This window comes from Melospiza melodia, chromosome 9 (assembly GCF_035770615.1).
Source record: "Melospiza melodia melodia isolate bMelMel2 chromosome 9, bMelMel2.pri, whole genome shotgun sequence".
NCBI classification, from domain to species: domain Eukaryota; kingdom Metazoa; phylum Chordata; class Aves; order Passeriformes; family Passerellidae; genus Melospiza; species Melospiza melodia.
This window is the reverse complement of record NC_086202.1, coordinates 13,298,069-13,316,657: the sequence shown is the minus strand read 5'-3', so window position 1 is coordinate 13,316,657 and position 18,589 is coordinate 13,298,069. Positions and strand designations below refer to the sequence as shown.

Sequence of the window (18,589 nt, the reverse complement as noted above, 5' to 3'; positions counted from 1 at the left end):
AACATTTCTACTCTTGTCTGCACAGCTCTGGATGAACACTGAGCACCAGCCTGAAGCCCCAACCCCAGGCAGAACTCCATGTGTGTGCAGCTTTTCTACCAACTGAAATCCATTTCTTTGGCCATTCATTCCAAGAATCCCCAGTCCCTGAACAAAGCTCTGCTTTTTAATAGAAGCTGCAACCCAGGAGTTCAATAAGATTTCCCCCCCAATAGTTAGTAATTACATGATTTATCAGAGAAAGATAACACTAATAAAAACACAGCAAAAAGACAAAACCCATACCCTCCCTTCAAGTCATTTTCAGGGAAAAGATTATTAAACTGTTCTTTTTGAACAAGGGCTTTTGTAGCTAAGCACAAATTGCCAAACGGTTAGAAAAAAAAGTTATTAGACTCTGAAGAATTCAGCAGAAGTGGGAAGTTATATAAACAAATCACTCCAGCAGATTTGGAAAGATCGCTTTCATCTTATTTAGAGTCTTAGGAGACCTGTATTAATTACCCTTTAAAGGTCTTTCACATGGACTACTTAAAATAAATGCAATTTATTTATTTATTTCAAATGAGGTGCTTCTTCTGAAAGAATTAAGTAATCTTAACAAATTTAAAAACGTTTTTATAAAGAGGTAATTAAAAAGAAGACTAGAATTAAGTCAAGCTGTAAGACATTACCCAGGATCCACCTCGACTATTTTCTTAAGATGAAATTTTTGCCTTCCCTAGCCCAGCCTTGGGAAGGATAGTCTCCACAACAAGTCGTAAGACAAAATAAAGACTAGCCAAACAAAAAACTAGATCATTTACAGGATTTTCCCTAAAGCACAGTTTGTCATATTGCAATTACACCTTGCTGACTGTGAAAGCCAGAGTCCTTAATATTGCCACTAGAGGGAAGACGTGTCTTAACACACGGCAATGGCAGTTGGGGAGTGGGTTTTCTTGAGCAATTACCATAACAAAGCTCCCTTGGCTGTGTGTACCTTCTAATTACCCAGTACAATTAAAATGACTTACCTAAAACAAACATGGAAAAAAAAGGCCCTTAAAACAAAAAACCTCAAGACAATGCAAACAAAAAGCTTTAGTCCAATATGCTTGTTACCCGAAATTACATTAAAGCTGAAGATTTTTTTAAACCCATCCACCAATGCACAAGGGGGAGAAACACAAAAAGGAGTATGCCACAATGCCCAACACCACAGAGCTGTTCAGCTATGTAAAAGCATTAAAACAAACAAAAACAAAGAGCAAGGCAAACTAGATCTCTTGTTAAAGAAAAGAAGGGGGGAAAAAAAAGAAAATGTGGTATTTAGCCATCTGGTAGCTGCTTGAAAACAAATTGTCCTCAGAAGAGCAGAAATACAGTATGTCTTCTTGCAGTTCACTGGCTTATGAATCAGACTACTTTTCCTACTTTTTTTTTTTAATACAGGCATGGTAATGTTAGACTTCTGTGCTGCTCCTTTCACTTCCCTCTTGTCCCACTGTGCAGACATAACCATGGCCATCCCAATCAGACCCGGCTGTTCTAACTTGGATGCATTATTCGCAGTCTTTCAAGATACATCTTGTTGGGCCCATTGTTCAAAACCCCCCAGGATTTTTTTTTCCCCCTAACAGCTACTTGCTGATTTTTAAACTCTTAAATCTTTCATTTTATAAGGCGTATCATTAAGAGAAGATGGCAGCCAAGTGATTTTTCTTTCCATTGACAATTTGTGACATTTTTCCAGCAGCGTGCAAGGTGTTGAAAACCTGGCAGCTGTTACCTCCTGGGATGAAGATCCTTTTTTATCCTCCCTTGACAGTTTAACTCAATGGGTCAGCACCTTTAAAGACTGCAAAGTACCACTGAAGTGGATGGAGGCTTGAATTACTGCTCCCTCCCTAATCAATGTAAACCCTCACTGCAGGTGAAACTCTTAATCTATAGAGGTGCATGGGGGAGGAAAATGTAATGCCCTGAGCCAGATGGTTTTCATCTTGTTTTTTAAAGAAGAAAGGAACAAGCTAACAAGGGGACAGCTACTTTTGTTAGCTTCTTGGCCTCTCTCATGGCTTCGGATCCCCAGGGTTCCAGCCACACAAGACAAAGAATACAGAAAAACATAAACACTTAAAGAAATATAACTAGAGGGCTGGCAACATGCTGCTTTCAAAGAGCTGGGAGCCCTGTTCAGCACTTTATTTATCACTGCCCACGTTCTTCGGATGGTAAGTGGACATGGACACAAAGGGCAGGGGGGAGCAGACAACACTTGCAATTTACTCAATTACAGAGGAATGCAGCAATGCGGCGGGGTGACAGATTCCTATTAGCACTAATGCTCAAAGAGCCCAGTGGCCTTTCCGCCACGAGGCAGCATTCCCATTGTAACTTAGACTCCAGCACATCCCGCTTTGGCCAGCTTTGTAACACGCACTAGGTGTCACAAAGGAATGGAAATTAGTTTTTTGTTGTTGTTGTTGTTTGAGAATAATGAGAAAAAAAAAACTTAAAAAGAAAGAATAATCTGGCAAGTAAGGCTAAGGGTGTACCTCTAGCATTTCAGGGGGCTTTCCAATCTGCAGGTCCAGTAATAACTGGATAACTTTATAGACTAGGACTGCCCTGCCTCAGACAGCTCTCCAACACAAGGCAAATCTGAAGTGCAGCATCTTCCCCAAAGAGACTCAGGGAGATGAAGGACCCTCTCTTCCTCCACACCATGCAAATTTCCTCATCATTCGAGAAGAGGGCTTCAATCTTGCATGGCAGAAACACTTTTGCAGCGGAGAAATAGACATGGAGAGGAGCCCTAAGCAGGGGGATGAGGCTGCCAATTGAAAGTAAACCACTAACAATTGCTACTTCTTGTTTTCCCTTAGCTCTACCTTCTTCAGCCACTTTCTGCTTCTCATGGTTTTCTCGAGTACTGGCTTTAAACTCTTAAGATCAGACTGCGCCTATTTTAATTTTGAAATAGTGCCCAGAGCACGTTTTAGGTGCTACATGCAATTTTAGAAAATTATCTCAAGTCTGTAAGAGTGAATTGAGGTAATATTCTGTGCCAAAACAGTAAGAAGGAGAATTCTTGAAAATGCTAAGGGGCTTGTCTGAATGGGGTAACAGACAGGGATTTTTTTTCCCCCGGACTTCCATCTGGAAGCTTGCAGAAAGACAGCAGAGTCCAATGTGAGGTTTGCAGGAGGTACACTGTGGCAGCCTTGCTGCTGCCAGCTTTTCCCCACAAGGCACCTTCGCCCACAGATGAACCACAGCAGCAAAAGGCACTTCATTATTGCTGCAGTGAAGAGAAGGGAGGGAGGGTTTTAAACAACCAGCATTGTGCCCGTCTTCTTTAAAAACCAGTAGGGTAATCAAGTTCAGGGCAGCCCTGGACAGCTGCCCTGTGACCTATTCATGTTGACCCCCACTATTCATCACTTTCCTTAGGACTATGAGGGCAAGCTCCCGGGGAGTGACCACCACAATAGATAGATACGAGCCAACAATAATACTGTTCCTGCAAAAAAAACAGATGGCACTGCAATAAATTTACAAATCTGCATTCATGGCTCTGTTAAAAACACCCAGAAGCTAAAAGGCTGGAGGGGCCCCCAGAGACTTTCCCCTTCCCAGTTTCTAAAGGCCGGCTCTCTCCCCAAGACTATTGAGCTCATGTTCTTCATAAATGAAGGATGGAGACATAGCCCTTAAAATAACAAATGGCTGACCTAATCAATCTAGTGTTTGGGTCTAACACTAAATGATAGGCACTGAAAACTAATTATGTTTTTTGGCAAGGAAGTTGAATTAAAATGGAAACACACAGGTTAAAAATGCACTGAAGCATTTGCGAGTCCCTTTGAAAGGGCAGCACACACACACGCTCACATGCAGGGCTTGAAACAGGAACCTGATTCAATAACTCATGCATTTATTTTTAAAATGAATCAGATTAGTCCCATGTGTGACCTGCCGGTCCATCTGTATGAGCTGGACTTAATGGGCACTCTTCTCACGCTTACTTCAGTTTGAAGTATGAGAGAGATAAATTTAGTTTAATTTTCAACAGATCAAGCTATCCATTTTCCAAATGGACCATCTGGATCAGCCTATTAAAATTAATTTATAACTTTGCAGTGTGAAAATTCGTTTGTTAGCTTAAATAAAGTTGCCAAAAACTTTTGCCACTTGTCATTGTTTTTTTCTGGTCTGTTTTCATACTATGATTTTCAGTTTATCCCTTCAAAATTTAATTTTGTCAGATCAAACACTCAACAAAAACTGAACGTCTGCATCCATATTCCAAAGTCTGTCATAGCTTAGATCTTTTCACTGTTCCAGCAAACAATGTCAAGTTCATTGCCTTCTTCAGTTTCCCAGTGCTAATCTCCATGTCTTTTCTCCCTTGCTGCCCTCACATGCACCCAACAGTGCCCGTGCCTTCCACTTCCAGCAATTCAAGGACACTGCCCCACTTGTTGAGACTTCTGAAGCCACCCATCTCCATACACCATTTTAATCAACAGCAAAATGATATTCCTCTTAGTAAGAGTTCCACAGGACTGAGCAATGGGTGTCTTCAGCTCCTGCACACAACTTGAGATGTGTAAGTAAGCATTACACCTCCTCAGCACCTCCACCTTCTGGTATGTCTGATCCACAAACCCACCTGAGAAAGTGTTATGGCTAAGGCTGCATAACAGCACTGCAAGCAAGGCAAGAAAAGGAAACGCACCTTTACTTAAACTTGTTAAGCAGCTGAACATGTCAAGACCTAGTACTTACCCTGAAGTGGTCTGATGCATCTCATTAATTTTCTAAGACTAATCAAAAAGTACTAAATATGAGGATACATCCACTGGAAAGACCATTTAAATAAACAGACTCCTCTTCTACCCCCATACACTCGATTTCTCCGTGCATGCAGGTCCACGTTCCTCAACCATGAAATATTAAGGGAGTCTCACAGGAGGAACAAAAAATACAAAACTGTTCGCATAATATGTACCAAGTTAGCATCTTTTCAGTAAAATGTAAGGCATTTTTTGCGTATTATTGCTTTGACAGCATTTGCAGGTCACATTTTGTTGGTTCTACAAAGCATGGATAGATGTAAGACATAGCAGTCACTCTGCATACCTTTCTGTAGGAGATCCAGATCTTTCCAGTAAGTATTACTCATTGATTGTGAGTATTTAGGCACGTGGCTAAATGTGTCTGAATTCTGGAATGAGAGCCCCAGAAAACTCCCACTGCTCCTGTCCATTGTTAATGGAGAGGAGGAACAATCTGAGCTTTCAAAATGCTCAGACAGCTTTATTTCTGTCTATGTAAAGAACCACAATGCCCTCCATAACAGGCAAAAAATCATGGACAACCACCTCCTATGATCTAGACAAGAGGCACTTGCTTTAAGACTAAGACTACATCTTGAATTTATTTACAAAGACTGTTCTCAACAGAAAGGCCCCAGATAGCAATAAAAGACCCAAGGATTTTGTCCTGCATCTGTCACTGTAAGGACTGGACACAAAGATGGAGAATGACACAATGTCCCTACAATATTGTGCAACACAGCTAACCATCTTCAATGTAAACAATGCCCATTGAATTCTTTCCAATGTGAAATCTCAGGACACTACAAGTGGTTTTTCAGTTTTATTCCTGGTATCTACTTGATTATGATGAATTGTGGGCCTGACACTAAGAAAACTCCTGTGACACTAAGAAAACTTCTGCAGATTGAGATAAAACAAAATGGAAACCCAATTCCAGAAACTGTACCTTCCTCATCTGTATAATACAGTTTGCAAATATCTGTTTCCTCAGTCAATAATTACGAGGAAGGACTCGGTGTGATGAGAAGACACAAAAAATAAGTAACTAATGATCCTTTTTAATTAACATCTCTTACTATGAATCTTCTTTTGAAGAAGAATCATATACCTCTCCTTGCTGAACCTGATGGCATGCCATGGATAATATTACTCTAAGATAAACCCCCCCCGATTTTCTGGCATGCTGGGGAGCTTGTTTCCTCTCCTGGGGATACACAGTAGGGACTGAGTAGGTTTGCCCTCTTCCTCCAGCTCTTGTTTGTTGTTGAATGCCAGAAACAGTTTAACTTTCATCTAACATATTTAATCAATTCTGCAAGGTAATCCTTCTCATCTATAAACGGGACCTTAGCCATTTTGCCAGCATATTGCCTCATGTCTAAAAGACTTACATGGACTACATTTGTTAGATGGATCTGTCTTAGTCACATGTATGCAGTCCTTCACATGACACTCTCCCACAAAATCAAACACTCCTATTAAAACACAAAAAACCCTTCAAACCAACCACACAAACCAAACAGTTCTAAGCACAAGTGCACTGTATCAAAAAAATACGTCTTCCTTTACTATGACGCACTTCTGGAATAGCTGATGTGGGGCAGGATTGCGCCATCTTATTCCTCTGCCTGAGGCTGCTGCTCCTGTGGCTGAGATGCAGAAGGAAATGCAACAACTCCTCAGCTGTTGCAATGTATGGCCTGGGGTATTCACTTAAGTCACATTCACCAATGGTTTCACTCTGATACACCAGGCAGCAACCTCAGGCAGCTAAGGCATGGACATAATTTTGCTTCTGCTGCCTGAAGGTTGCAGTGGGGAGAAAGACCAAAGTGAAAATGAATCAGAAATCACTAAACTCAACTTAAATTTCCCAGAAAGCACATGTCAGCCTCCCTTTGTTGGCCACAGGGATTAAAAAAAGGAATTATTTTGAATTTATAAGGAATTTGCTTTCCTATATATAAAGGACAAAGAAATATTGTTTTAGTAAACCATCCTTTCTCCTTTTTACCCATTAGTAATTTATATGAATGTAAAAGAAATAAGACCAGGTCACTTTTCAGGTTATTAAATTGGATATCATCTCCAAGAAAATTTACCTTCAAGGGCAATAAAAAGTTTAATTGTTGTACAACATTTTGAGAGTCTTGATCTAAGGCAAGGCAAAATATACTACAAACAAGACAGGAACAATTACAGAAGACAAGGCTGAAGAGGTCTTGATGAACACCAACAGAAGAAAGGTAAAACTAAAGTCACAGTTGACTGAACTATACTGAAGCATACATTTCTTCAGAGTCATCAAACTCCCCTGAAAGCTAAATCTCTATGTCTGATTTTCCTGGGTACAATGAGACTTGCTCAGACTTCAAAGAAGAAAATAAAAGATTTCCATGAGCACAAGCCAGACTTCAGCTTCCAGAAGCATTTAAGGATTCAAATAGCTAGAAAGTTTTATCGCATTTTTAAAGAGACTGATCACATACCTGTCTAAGTGAATTCTTCTCAGGAATGATCTTCCTAGGGGGCTCATCATTATTACAGTCTTCTCTCTCAGAGGAATTCTGTGAAAGAAAGTAAGCTTTAATTCAGTTCTTATCCCTAATATTACCCTGTGAGGAGAAAGAAACAGAATATTTTTCCTGCACAGGCTGTAGCATTTTACATACACACATACTGGAGGCTAACTTGTACTTTTATGCCAACAGCTTGTTATGGCAGAGAAAGAATTTCTCCTCCTCAACACAACAATGCAACACTGCGCAGGTATCTACTGAAGAAGCCCGTGCTTTGGGGATTTTTTCTGAAACTACCAATAACCACTTCCAAAAGCTGAAATGGTGGTTCAATCAGCATGGCAACACTGATGCTCCTGAACACCCCAGAATAACCATTTAAAAGAGTGGAACCTGTTGAAAACAAGAGGTTGTTAATGAATGCAACTGTTGTTCTCTGTGCCACTATGTTTTTAATCTGCCTAACAATTACTAATTGCACTGAGTCTGCCTGGCTGCCTAAAATAATAGAGAAATTATGGTGGAGCTAAATTCTTGCACAAGAGGTTGTCAGGGAATCCTTCCAAAAACACCCCCAAATCTTGTGTAGGTTGTGTATGATAATACAGCTGTGTTTTTCTCTCCTGCTGCCTGACTCCACATATATGTACAATTTCTAGAAAGACTGATTCTCCAAAACGTAAGCTGCCACCTTCAAAAAAAAGATCAGTCAGACAAGAGGAGGTAGACAAGAAATGCAAGGGCTTTTCCAGCATGAGTTAAAAATACAATGAGGAAACTTTTGTCATGCTACTGTCATGATTAAAACCAAATATTGCTTGGTTTAAAGACAAACTATAGTTGTATCAGGACATGAATAGTCTCTTGTAAATGTTGGGTTAAAAACTGCTGGATACAGTGGGGAGAATCCTGACCTCACTGCCAAAGTCAGCTACTCTGGAAGACGGCGCTCCTTCGCACAGGTTCCGCTACTGCACTCGGGGAGAAATGACAGCCAGCTTGGGGGAATCCCAAAGACACATCTAAAATAAGTTTGATCACCACAGTATTCATAGCCCTAGGCCACATTCCCACACATTCAGTAGTGAGCAACTAAACAGGTTTTAAAGAGATGCAGAAAAACTGCCTAGGGAGAGCTCTGCCAGGAAAAGGGTGGCTTTCCAGTTACTTGCACACAAGCTCAGGACTGTGTCTATTAGAGCAGAAGTTTGCATTCTGCATCTGTCTCCCAAATAACCTGTCCTTTGCTGAGCACGGCTCTGCCTGGCTTCTCGCAGAGACATCTTCCAGCCCAGCACCTCAGGAGACACAAGTGGCATGTGCTGGCAGAGGAGGAGCAGGCTGGGAGAGCAGTGTTAGCACAGGGCCAGCAGCAGCACAGCGGAGCCCGTGCCCACTGCAGCGCTGCGTGAGCAACAGGACCAAAGGGACAGCCAGGACACAGGGCAGGGACAGAAGCTGCTGAGAAATGACAGACAACACGTAGAGGGAGAGGAACACAACAGTAAAACCACACTTGGGATGTCATAAACTGGTCAGGAGTAAATCAAGGCTTGCAGACCAAGTAGTGATTTTGAATTCTTTTTTTTTTTAAACAAGATATAGAACCTATAAGGCACCATGACATTTGGAATGCTGTAACCAGGGTTTTATAATGGAAATCAATCCTAAACAGGCCTGATAAATCACTGTAAGAGGGCAGCTTTTTTTGTATGAGGTCACAGTCAGGACTAAGTTATTACATTAAATCCTGCTTTGAAAGAACTGTGATCATAAAAACATACAAGCTAGAATTGCATATATGCAAAAAGGAAGGTCAGACATTAAAGCTGCTCTTTTCTGCTCACGAAATTTAGTTTAGTAAGTGGTTCATTCAAGTTAGGATTTTAATTTTTGTGCTTTGGGGGAAAAAAAAAAGATCAAGAGTGAAACCTATAAGAACCTGAGGTGAGTTACTAAAGGAAATGCATTTTGTTGTGGCTGTAGGGTAAAGGGGTTGTTTAGTACTTCTGGATTCATTTTCAACATCCACCCCCTTCCCTACAGTAAGTGTCAGAACGAATCCCCTTTCCAACTAATCTCTCTTTGACAGTGAAATCTTACATTCTTCTCGCCTTTTAAAGCCACTAAAGATCCTCCCTCACAGAAACATCAAAAAGCAGGAACTGCTGGTGAACTGTTAGCCCTTATTTTGAAATTTCTAGTTACTGCAAAGCATCAAGTTATCTACTTTTTCTTTAAGCTGAGCATCTAATTTTAAGAGCAAGCAGAGGACCATTTTGCATTCATTATCTTTATAGGTGGCAAGGCTAAGAGGTTGGCTGAACAAAGACCAGACAAAGACTGCCAAGTGCATATGGTGGTTCACAGCTTGGCGTCTCACCATTCTACAGCACCAACACAGCAGCTCCGATAGCAGACTATTAAAGAGGAGCGCTGCTCATGCACTTTTGTGGGCAAGTAAGTTACGCTTGGTGAAGACAGAATGACTGGAAAGCATTACACTTAAGAAGAAGCACAGATGTTTATAACTCCCGCTCATTTCTCAGGAAAAGGAAACCTATCAATCCAGGTGCAGCTACAGGACCCTGCATATTTCAGGACTAACTGTAGCTGCATGGAAGTGAATTTCACTTGACAGGGCAACACTTAGCCATGGCCAAGGGAAGAGCATAACGTAATCGACTGAGACGGTACATCTATATATTTCTCCTTGCTGAACAAGGTGGGAGGAGGGATAAACATGTGCGAGGTCAGAATAAGGTTTGTCTCAGCAGGACTCCAGCGATGCTCTCGGCCACAGGAGAGGCAGACAAAGGGAGGAACCGCTCTGAGCACCCTCTCGTGGTTACTGAAATGCACGTCCCGGGCACAGACCTGGAAAGAAGCATTTGGTATCCAGACGGTAAGCTGGGTGTACTCACTGGGAATATTAAAGATCTGCAGCAACTGTACTTCATACATAGTAGGGGAACGATGGAATTTGCTAGGGAGAAAGAAGCAAAGAAAACTAGTGCACATGGAAAGCTGAAAAGCCATACAAACTCCCTTCCACCAGGGAAAATTTTTACTTCCCACAGGCAAGCATTCTTGACTAACACTGAACTAGCTAAAAGCATTTGTGCTTGCATGCAAGGGTCTCTTCTTTTGAACAAATATAGGCAAGATTAGATCCTGAAGTCTCCAAAGCACCCCCTCTTTCCACAGACAGGTAAAATAATTTATTCATTTTTTTCCCCAAGGTCACACAATGACAGGGGAAGTATTGAGAAGATAAGTCAGGAAACCCAAGCTCATAGTTCTTGTAACCTTGAAAATTTGTCTCTAACAGAAGATTCCTGCAAAGGGGCTCTGCCTTCCATAGCTCATTTTTCCTAAAATGGCTACTGCCTGTAATGAGATCCTTTTAAATCTGATTTGCATTTAAAACTTCAGCCTGTAATTAACAGAATATAACTCCATGGCAGGTTGTCTTAAAGACCACTACAAAATTATTACTATTTAACTCTCCCCATGAAGCCTCCTCCACCACTAAACACAACATGCTACAATGCATACAAAATCCCCAGACTGAAGCATTTGACAGGAGATGACATGCAGTATTTTGTATACACAGCCCAGCAAACACTGCTGGGAATGAGATATAATACATGGAGAAATGCACTCCCAGGGACTACCAATTGGGCAGAGCTACCTTTAGTACCGCCTCACTCGTGGTGGAAATCAAACCCCTGCCAAATGGGGGAGGCTTTCTTTGATGCTGTTTTGCCCTACACTAATTATAAAAGAGTACAGACACAGCCTTTTTTCCAAGTGCATGGAGGTGGGGGTGGGGGAGAAGCGTGTGTCTATGTGAAGAGCACAACTATTTTTTATGCTTTCAAATTCTTAATCCTGTTTGGAGCTGTCAGTGGGGGTTAATGGAAGCCTTGGATAGGAGAATTCCAATCTGGTTGGCAGATGGATAGGTTGGTTATAGCTGCATAACTATGTCTTGCCTGCAGGCACAATTCAGAACACTGTTAAAGCAATATAAAGTCTCTGTCAAGCTGAACCATTTGGATCAGTAGCAAGGAGAAATAATAATAAAAAAGGAGTTCATTTCTGGGCCTTGCGTGTTTATGCTAGTATGCAGAAACTGATTAATTGTCATCGTGTGCTGGTCTGCTATACCTCGGATTTCTACTTCTGGAGTAGATTTTGCATGCTAATATAATCATTCTCCCTCTTGAGACATTAGCAAATAATCAAATGAAAAACAGGATCATAATTTACTGAGATTCGGGCAATTCTCTATGCAAATTTGACTTGTTATTGCTGCTGCCTCGTTAATCTGAATGCCTTTGACAAACTCCTTTGATTTATGAACTCATGACAACTCCAATGTGTATATATTTTGCTAGATTGACATTATCATTAAGAGTGGGTGGACTGAGCTCACATGAATGGCTGATTTTATTCGCTGGTGTCTGCTGCTCAACAGCTGAGCATCTCCTTCTCACAAAGCCCCTGAGCGCCAGGCTCTTCCCATCTACCCATCCATTCATCATCTCGATGTTAATTGGCCCAGGCTTTAAGCAAATTTTCAACACGATTTAAAGGCACGATGACACTGATTACTGACCCTCTGCCATACGGTGCCTATTGATTAACCTGACAGAGATGATGAGCTTGAGGGAAACTAGGTGTGTGCGGACCTCGGGGAGGGGAAAAAAAATAATATATTGTTTATGCAGGCAAAACACTCGTCTTTATCCCAAAGGCCAGAATTTGTGCTGCACTGGCCCTTAAAACACACTATTGCTTTAAACACCTGCATCCAATACAGAAAATGCTTGCTTGCTTGCTGTGGAAAAATGATTACAAATTTGATGTCATGTGCAGTCTGTATTTTAATCGAGTTCCCTGATAAATAGACCCCCTCAAGCCAATCAAGTCTCGCTCCAGCCATTGCGTGCGTACACATCAGCTCGAACAGAAGCCTGGGTGTGCAGAGTGTGCTTTTAGTGGTATCAGCAGATCCAACTGCATGTAGGAAATCTACTTGGGTATTTTAGGTCTCTAAGCAAATAATACAGTGGGAACACAGTGTGCAAACAGAGTAGAGTAAATGTTCCAAGGGCAAACTGGATGCCAGACATAGCTGTCTCAGTATTTCTGCTGCCACATTAAAATAGATGCTTTAGCACACACCAGTGAAATAGTGCATTTTTCCTTTTCCAGTGCAAACTGTTGATATGACCTGACCCTCAAGCTCCTAAGTGCATTGAATGAACACAGCATTTTATCAGAAATTGAAAATAACTGACATCCTTTTTCATGTTCCTGGAAGTGTCCCTGTGCTGCACTTGGTCCTCCTCACCAAGGACAGAAGGGTACTCTCTCAGTCAAGAGGGAGCCACTGAATAAAGAGGTACATCAGCATTCTGTCTGCAGACTGGTGCTGTATGAAAGTAAAAGGAGGCAGAAGGCCTGTTTAACCCCTGCCCAGCCCTGGGTTAAGTCTGTCAATCAGGGCACACTGTTCTTCTCTCCCAATTCAAGCCAGCAGCCTGCCTGAAGTCACGATGTTCCTCTTGTTTAGGAGGAGGGAATTTAGGAAAATGAGGGTGTTGCTCTAAGATGCTGCAAAGTTAGTTGTCTTGCAGAAAACAGGACAAAGCATCATCAGGTAAAGGTATGGAGAAATTAGCTGTAATTGCCTAATGCCAATGTCAGCCCGAGAGGACTGAAAAGAGAGAGATATGTGTGGAAATAAGTGCCAGTCTAAGACCAGAGGCACACAGAAGCCTTATGTTCCCTTTCCAATAACCTCTGTAAGTGATAGATGAGTCCAAGTCCATTGTTATCGTTAAGGGACTGTCAGCATCCTCATTTTATAAATGCTGTCTGTCAGTTTATAAATATCTCAGCCATTTCAAACAGTGCTAGGATGAATCCTGGCATAGCCAGTGTCAGCCTGAAGCAGTATTACTGTTAAAAAAAAAAAGTGTCTAAGATATACTAAAAACATGTAAGGATAGCTTCTCCTTTTTCTCCTATCATGAGGTCCAAAACATCCCAATTCACACTTATTTGGCCAGTCACTACAATATATAAAACCAGTCCTTAGGATTGGAATGCTCTTTGAGAAGAACAAGTATGAAAGCTGCAAGTTTGAAGGCAATTCTCTGCTGTTCAGTAGATAAAACGAAAATGACAGCTATAACACACAGGGAGATCCACAACAATGAAAATGCAGAGATAAGTATCAGACCTCATTCCTCCTCGGCATTTGCTGCTCTGAACATTCACCAAGATTAGATCCTTTTAGAGAACACCATAAATTGCAGCGTGTAGGCACAAGGGGGTGACTTCAGCCTGGAATGAAGGCACAGACAAGTTTCCCAGCTCTTACAAGTTTAAAGTTAAATGGTACTTTTGCAAGGGGTTTTGGCTGAGCATTAGAATGACGGGGGGAGGGCAGAGAATCTGCAGCTTGCCTTTCACTGACTGATAACAGAAAAAGAAAAGGAATAAACTAAAAGGCCTTCCAGCTCAGTGTCTGCTTTACAGACTGGCATGCACATGTCTATTCTGTTTATTATATCTATCTTGTTAGCTGCATAGAAGCATGGTGCTTTTTTATCCTCCAATACATTTATAAATGCCCTGTGATGGGGGTGAAGACTTCACCCCCCACCTGGAACATTTACAAGTTGAAATTCATGCTTAAGCAGCTCAGGTACCTACTAAAACTTAAATTATTAAAACTGAATCTCTGACAGCAGTGAAAATGGGAAGTGCAACACTACACCTCTGACCAGACACACACATTCATGTTCACACAAGTCCCAATTTGGTCTGCCTCCATGTTAACACTGATGATGATGATGATGATAAAAGTTTCAACAACCAGGGCAAGATTCTGATTTTCACATCTGTAGAATGGATCCTTCATGGTTTTCTTAATTTTTCATTCAAATTAATAATTGGAAAAGTATAAATTTTCAAAGTAACAAGACTTGATAACAGAATTTCATAACGTACAGAAAAGCCTCTTATGACATTCTTTAACTTAGTAATTACTTGTTGGCTATAAAGGGTAATTTAACGGCGTGGTAAGTCCGCATTACTAGAACAGTAAATTCAGTTTAACATTAAAACACCAGAACCCAGCACAAATATCAAAGATCTGATTAACAGATGCATTTCGAACAGCAAAAATCTAGTTGTAGCTAACAAAAAAATCACCTCCACCACCACTCCCCTCCAAAATACAGATGCTAGGAACAAGTCATTTATGGGAATTTTTAAAAGCTGGTTTCATTTCATCCGTATTTTTCAACGCAGACAGAGAGAGACAGAGAGAGAGAGAATGAGAATAGCTAATGAGAACAGGCTTTCCATGTTTCCCAGGAAGCAGCCCTGCTTAACAGTTCTGTTCTGTGAATTTAAGAGAGTCAGCAGTGGCAAATTTGTTTTTAATATTCAATCTTTCAAGCTTTGCAAGCTAGTTGGCCAATGGCTCTTTCTATTCCAATGTTTGTTGGTCCCTTATTTACACACACATTACATCCGGAGAGCCTTTGAATGTAATTTCACGTGGATTAAGGGAAGAACATTTGCTTCTGCTAATCAGGACATCTGGTTATTTTTGTAACTCACAGACATCTGCATTAGGCAGTTTGACTTCCCCATTCCTCATAACAAGGTTAGAGCTTAAGAAGCCTCAAGGACCTCTAGTTGAATTTTATTATTTGCATTTCTTCACAGCCAGGTCTGTTTTGGAATTTTCTTTCCTAAACAGCACAAATTGATCAGCACCTTCACAGGTATACACATGTTTTTATAGCTAGCACTTTCTATGCATTATTTTATAGTGTACATCTTGTACTCCAAAATTTTATGTAGTTCAAAGCCATCGACATCTTTTTAAGGAACAGAAAGCACACATTCCCAAAAAAGCAGGGCAGAAAACATCCAATTAACCTTACAACACACATAATATGGATATACTTTCAAATATTCAACCAGATCACTTATGTAAGACTGGTGTCAGGACTTGTTCTGAATATCATTATCTCTATGCTTTAGTTTGCTTCTTCCTACTGATTTACCCTTGTACATCTGCTCCTCACATTGAACAAAACAATATTCTTCCCTTTCTATTCTTCAGGGCAACATTAGTAATTTCTGTCATCTTTTAAATTCATGTTAAAATTCCTTTATAACAGTTTCAGCTGGGGTTAAATTTTTCTGCCAGACTGTTGAATTGTGCCACACATACTTCAGGAAGAAGGATTTTGCATGCAACAGAAGCCTTTTAGAAAAGAACTGAATCAATCCAGGCTTGGCTCTCTCTTCTTTGTTACTTTCATTTTGCTACATTCTTTCCACAAAAATTCATTTTCAACACTCATCCCAGAGTGTAAAAGTACTAAAGTTTGAAATTATACACTCTTATTCACAGTTCACAGCATTCTTCCCTCCCATGCTCATGAATTGTAGGCTTTTATCAGTGATTTTGTATGCTGGAATAAGATGTTTTCTTGATTTCTTTCCCCTACATGTAGGATGGGGGGAACAGCACAAAGTCAGCTTTTACAGGCTTAGAATATAAGCCAAAATTCAAAATACATATCAAAAACATATTTCTTGTACTAACCGCAGTTAGCAAGAGCTACTGGATCCAGGGAGAGTTTTAAAAAACTTTTTTATTTATTAAAATCCTCTAGACACAGCTTAACTTTCTTTGTACAATATTTATTACAGCTTCATCTGCATAGGAGCTGCAAGTGCTCTCAGAAATCAGCTGTAAAAGTGTCTAGTTTTGCTGCAGATTTCATGTCCTTGATGCCCAAAAGATAGGCTGGAAATAAACCCCCACAGACTGATGTCTGCAGAGCAGGTATTTGTTTATTGCAGCGCTGATGGTGAGGGGGATATCTCCCTAATTCACCCGCCTCTGCCCAGTGCTGTGCTACACCTACACAGTGAGTATTGCTCCGTGTCACTGTGCCACTCCAACACCATCACACAGGTGCCAGAACTGATTTACATCGTATGAGCTCATGCTTATCAGACAGTTCTGCTGCACTGCGCTTGTGCCACCCAGCCTGGGGAGTTTGGGGGCTTTTGATGAACGCTTCCATGATCTTCTTCACATCTGAACTTTTCAACTTTGTCTTTGGAACAAGCGCAGTTACAGCATTCCTTGGTCTGTCTGGTCTTAACCAGCCTAAATTCTTTGTTTTGTGGCTAACTGGCTTTGCACTTGCCAATTTTTCATTAGTACTACACTTATCTGTTTCTATCCACCTGGCAAGGTTTCTTCTTCTTTTTTGTCTACTCACCATTAAGCAACTAGTTAAACATATACTAGTCATTACATTGTATCAAAAGTTATTTATATCAGGTTATATAGGTATAAAAGTTATAATTCAGGTTATATGGGTATAAAAAGCTATGATTCAGATTATATAGGTATCAGGTTATATAAATATATAAAAAGTCATTATTTAGGTTATATTGGTATCAGGTTATGTATATATATCAGGTTATATTGATATCTTGTAACTCAAGCTACATAAGCACCTTGTAACTTTGATCTAAACTATATAGGAATCATTCTTCTTCAAGCACTATTTTCTAACTTTTAAAGCTATTTCTCTAGAAGAACCAATGCCATCTCACTGGCCTGACTATAAAACCCCCTCCCCTCTCACTCCTGGTCATCATCTACATTTATTATTATAATTTTCCCTTTCCAAAACCTCTCATTCTGAGCTTTGTTGTCAAACGGACAAAATACCTGCACTTGTCATCACATCCCTTCCTCAGAGCCTGTGGCATTCTCACTCCCAAACACCTAAATCAACCACACAATCCTCATCTCACAGTACTGTTTTATGCTTTACTTGTTGTTTTTTCCTTCCTTATTTTTATTGCAGAAAAGGGGAAAATGAGATCCAAAACAAAAACATGATGCACAAATTATCCAAAGTAAAAATGACAGCATAGGGGAACAAAACTTGTTAACTTTTTAGACACAGTTTCTCTCCTAAAGCAGCTCGCTTGTTAAGAAATGGGGATTCAGTGATGTCACTGCAGGGTCAGACTGATGGGAATTCACAGCACACTGTCCACACCACCAAATGTGGAGGCACCCAGATCTTTGTCTTTGACACTGTGAGCCAGGTGACCCTGCAGCCAAAGCTACTTGGTTCTCAATCTGGAACAGGTTCAAAGTACCTATGGAGTCACCATCGAGCAGTGTGGATAACACAGCTCCACCTCCCCAATGTGCCTCACAGTAGTAATTAGTCCATACAGTCAGGCTTCGGTGCTTTTTCAAGCTTCCAGAGCTACATTTATCACAAGAAGCATCAATCACACCACTGGGCTATGAGGCAAATTTAGTTACCTTCCAATACAGGGTGTGTTTACCTCCATACAGTGCTGTTGAAAAACCTCACTGCAGATATGAAAAATAGGTGTGATTGCTCAATCAATTAAGCAAAAAAAATTATAATCTTCTAATAAAAGAATTGAAAGTTACAGATTAGGCACTGCACATTATAATATTTGGCTAGCAAGCACTGCAGCCTTTGAACAGCTGCCACCCAAGAAACAAACCCTTGGGTTCTCCTGACTTGGCCAGAGCAAATTTGGCAACACAACAGCCCCTCCTGCAATATTTAAATTTAACAATTCACTACTAGCTTCTACCACTGTGAAATAATTCCAACTCTACAACACCATTTTCTTTAACTAGGAGTTATAAAGTATTATTTTAAATTTCATTGCACTAGGTAAGAAAAAAGAGTTGGACATGATTTGGAGATCATCAAATAGGCGGCCAAGCAGCCAAAGAAGGAAAGATAAAGATGCACATAGGTTCTCACCTTCAGATACCTTGGGGCTGGCAAACATTTTGTTCCTACAGGAAACGATACAACTCTAGACCACCGCCTATTTGAGATCCAGTAGTTGCAGCTTTTTTGCTACAACATGAATGGCTTATTAAACCTACAGCATATCTGTTTTATTTAACTTCTTGGTGGAAAGGGGCCAGGAAAACAAAATGTACTTAAATGCTGAATTTTTTTTCCAGGCTGAATGCCTTTCATCCAGTAAGACATTCAAAGCAGTGACCCAGCAAATGGATTGAAAAAGCAATCTTCCGTCTCAGTGCCACATTATCATTCCTATTCAGTATTCTCGGTGAGATATCTCAATCAGCTGGATGTGTGTGTAAGT

The 18,589-nt window shown here is 40.6% G+C and overlaps 1 protein-coding gene across 6 annotated transcripts in view; it reads right to left on the bottom strand.

Annotated features, from left to right (window-relative positions):
- The window catches only part of BTRC (beta-transducin repeat containing E3 ubiquitin protein ligase), a 115,015-nt gene that overhangs the window by 59,171 nt on the left and 37,255 nt on the right, over nt 1-18,589 (bottom strand). For 5 of the 6 annotated variants that reach the window (XM_063163333.1, XM_063163336.1, XM_063163334.1 and 2 more), the window contains one exon: nt 7,319-7,396. The exons of the other annotated variant lie outside the window; for it this stretch is intronic. In XM_063163333.1, the coding sequence (XP_063019403.1) occupies nt 7,319-7,396 (78 nt within the window). The remainder of the gene's footprint in view (nt 1-7,318; nt 7,397-18,589) is intronic. 6 annotated transcript variants of the gene reach the window in all.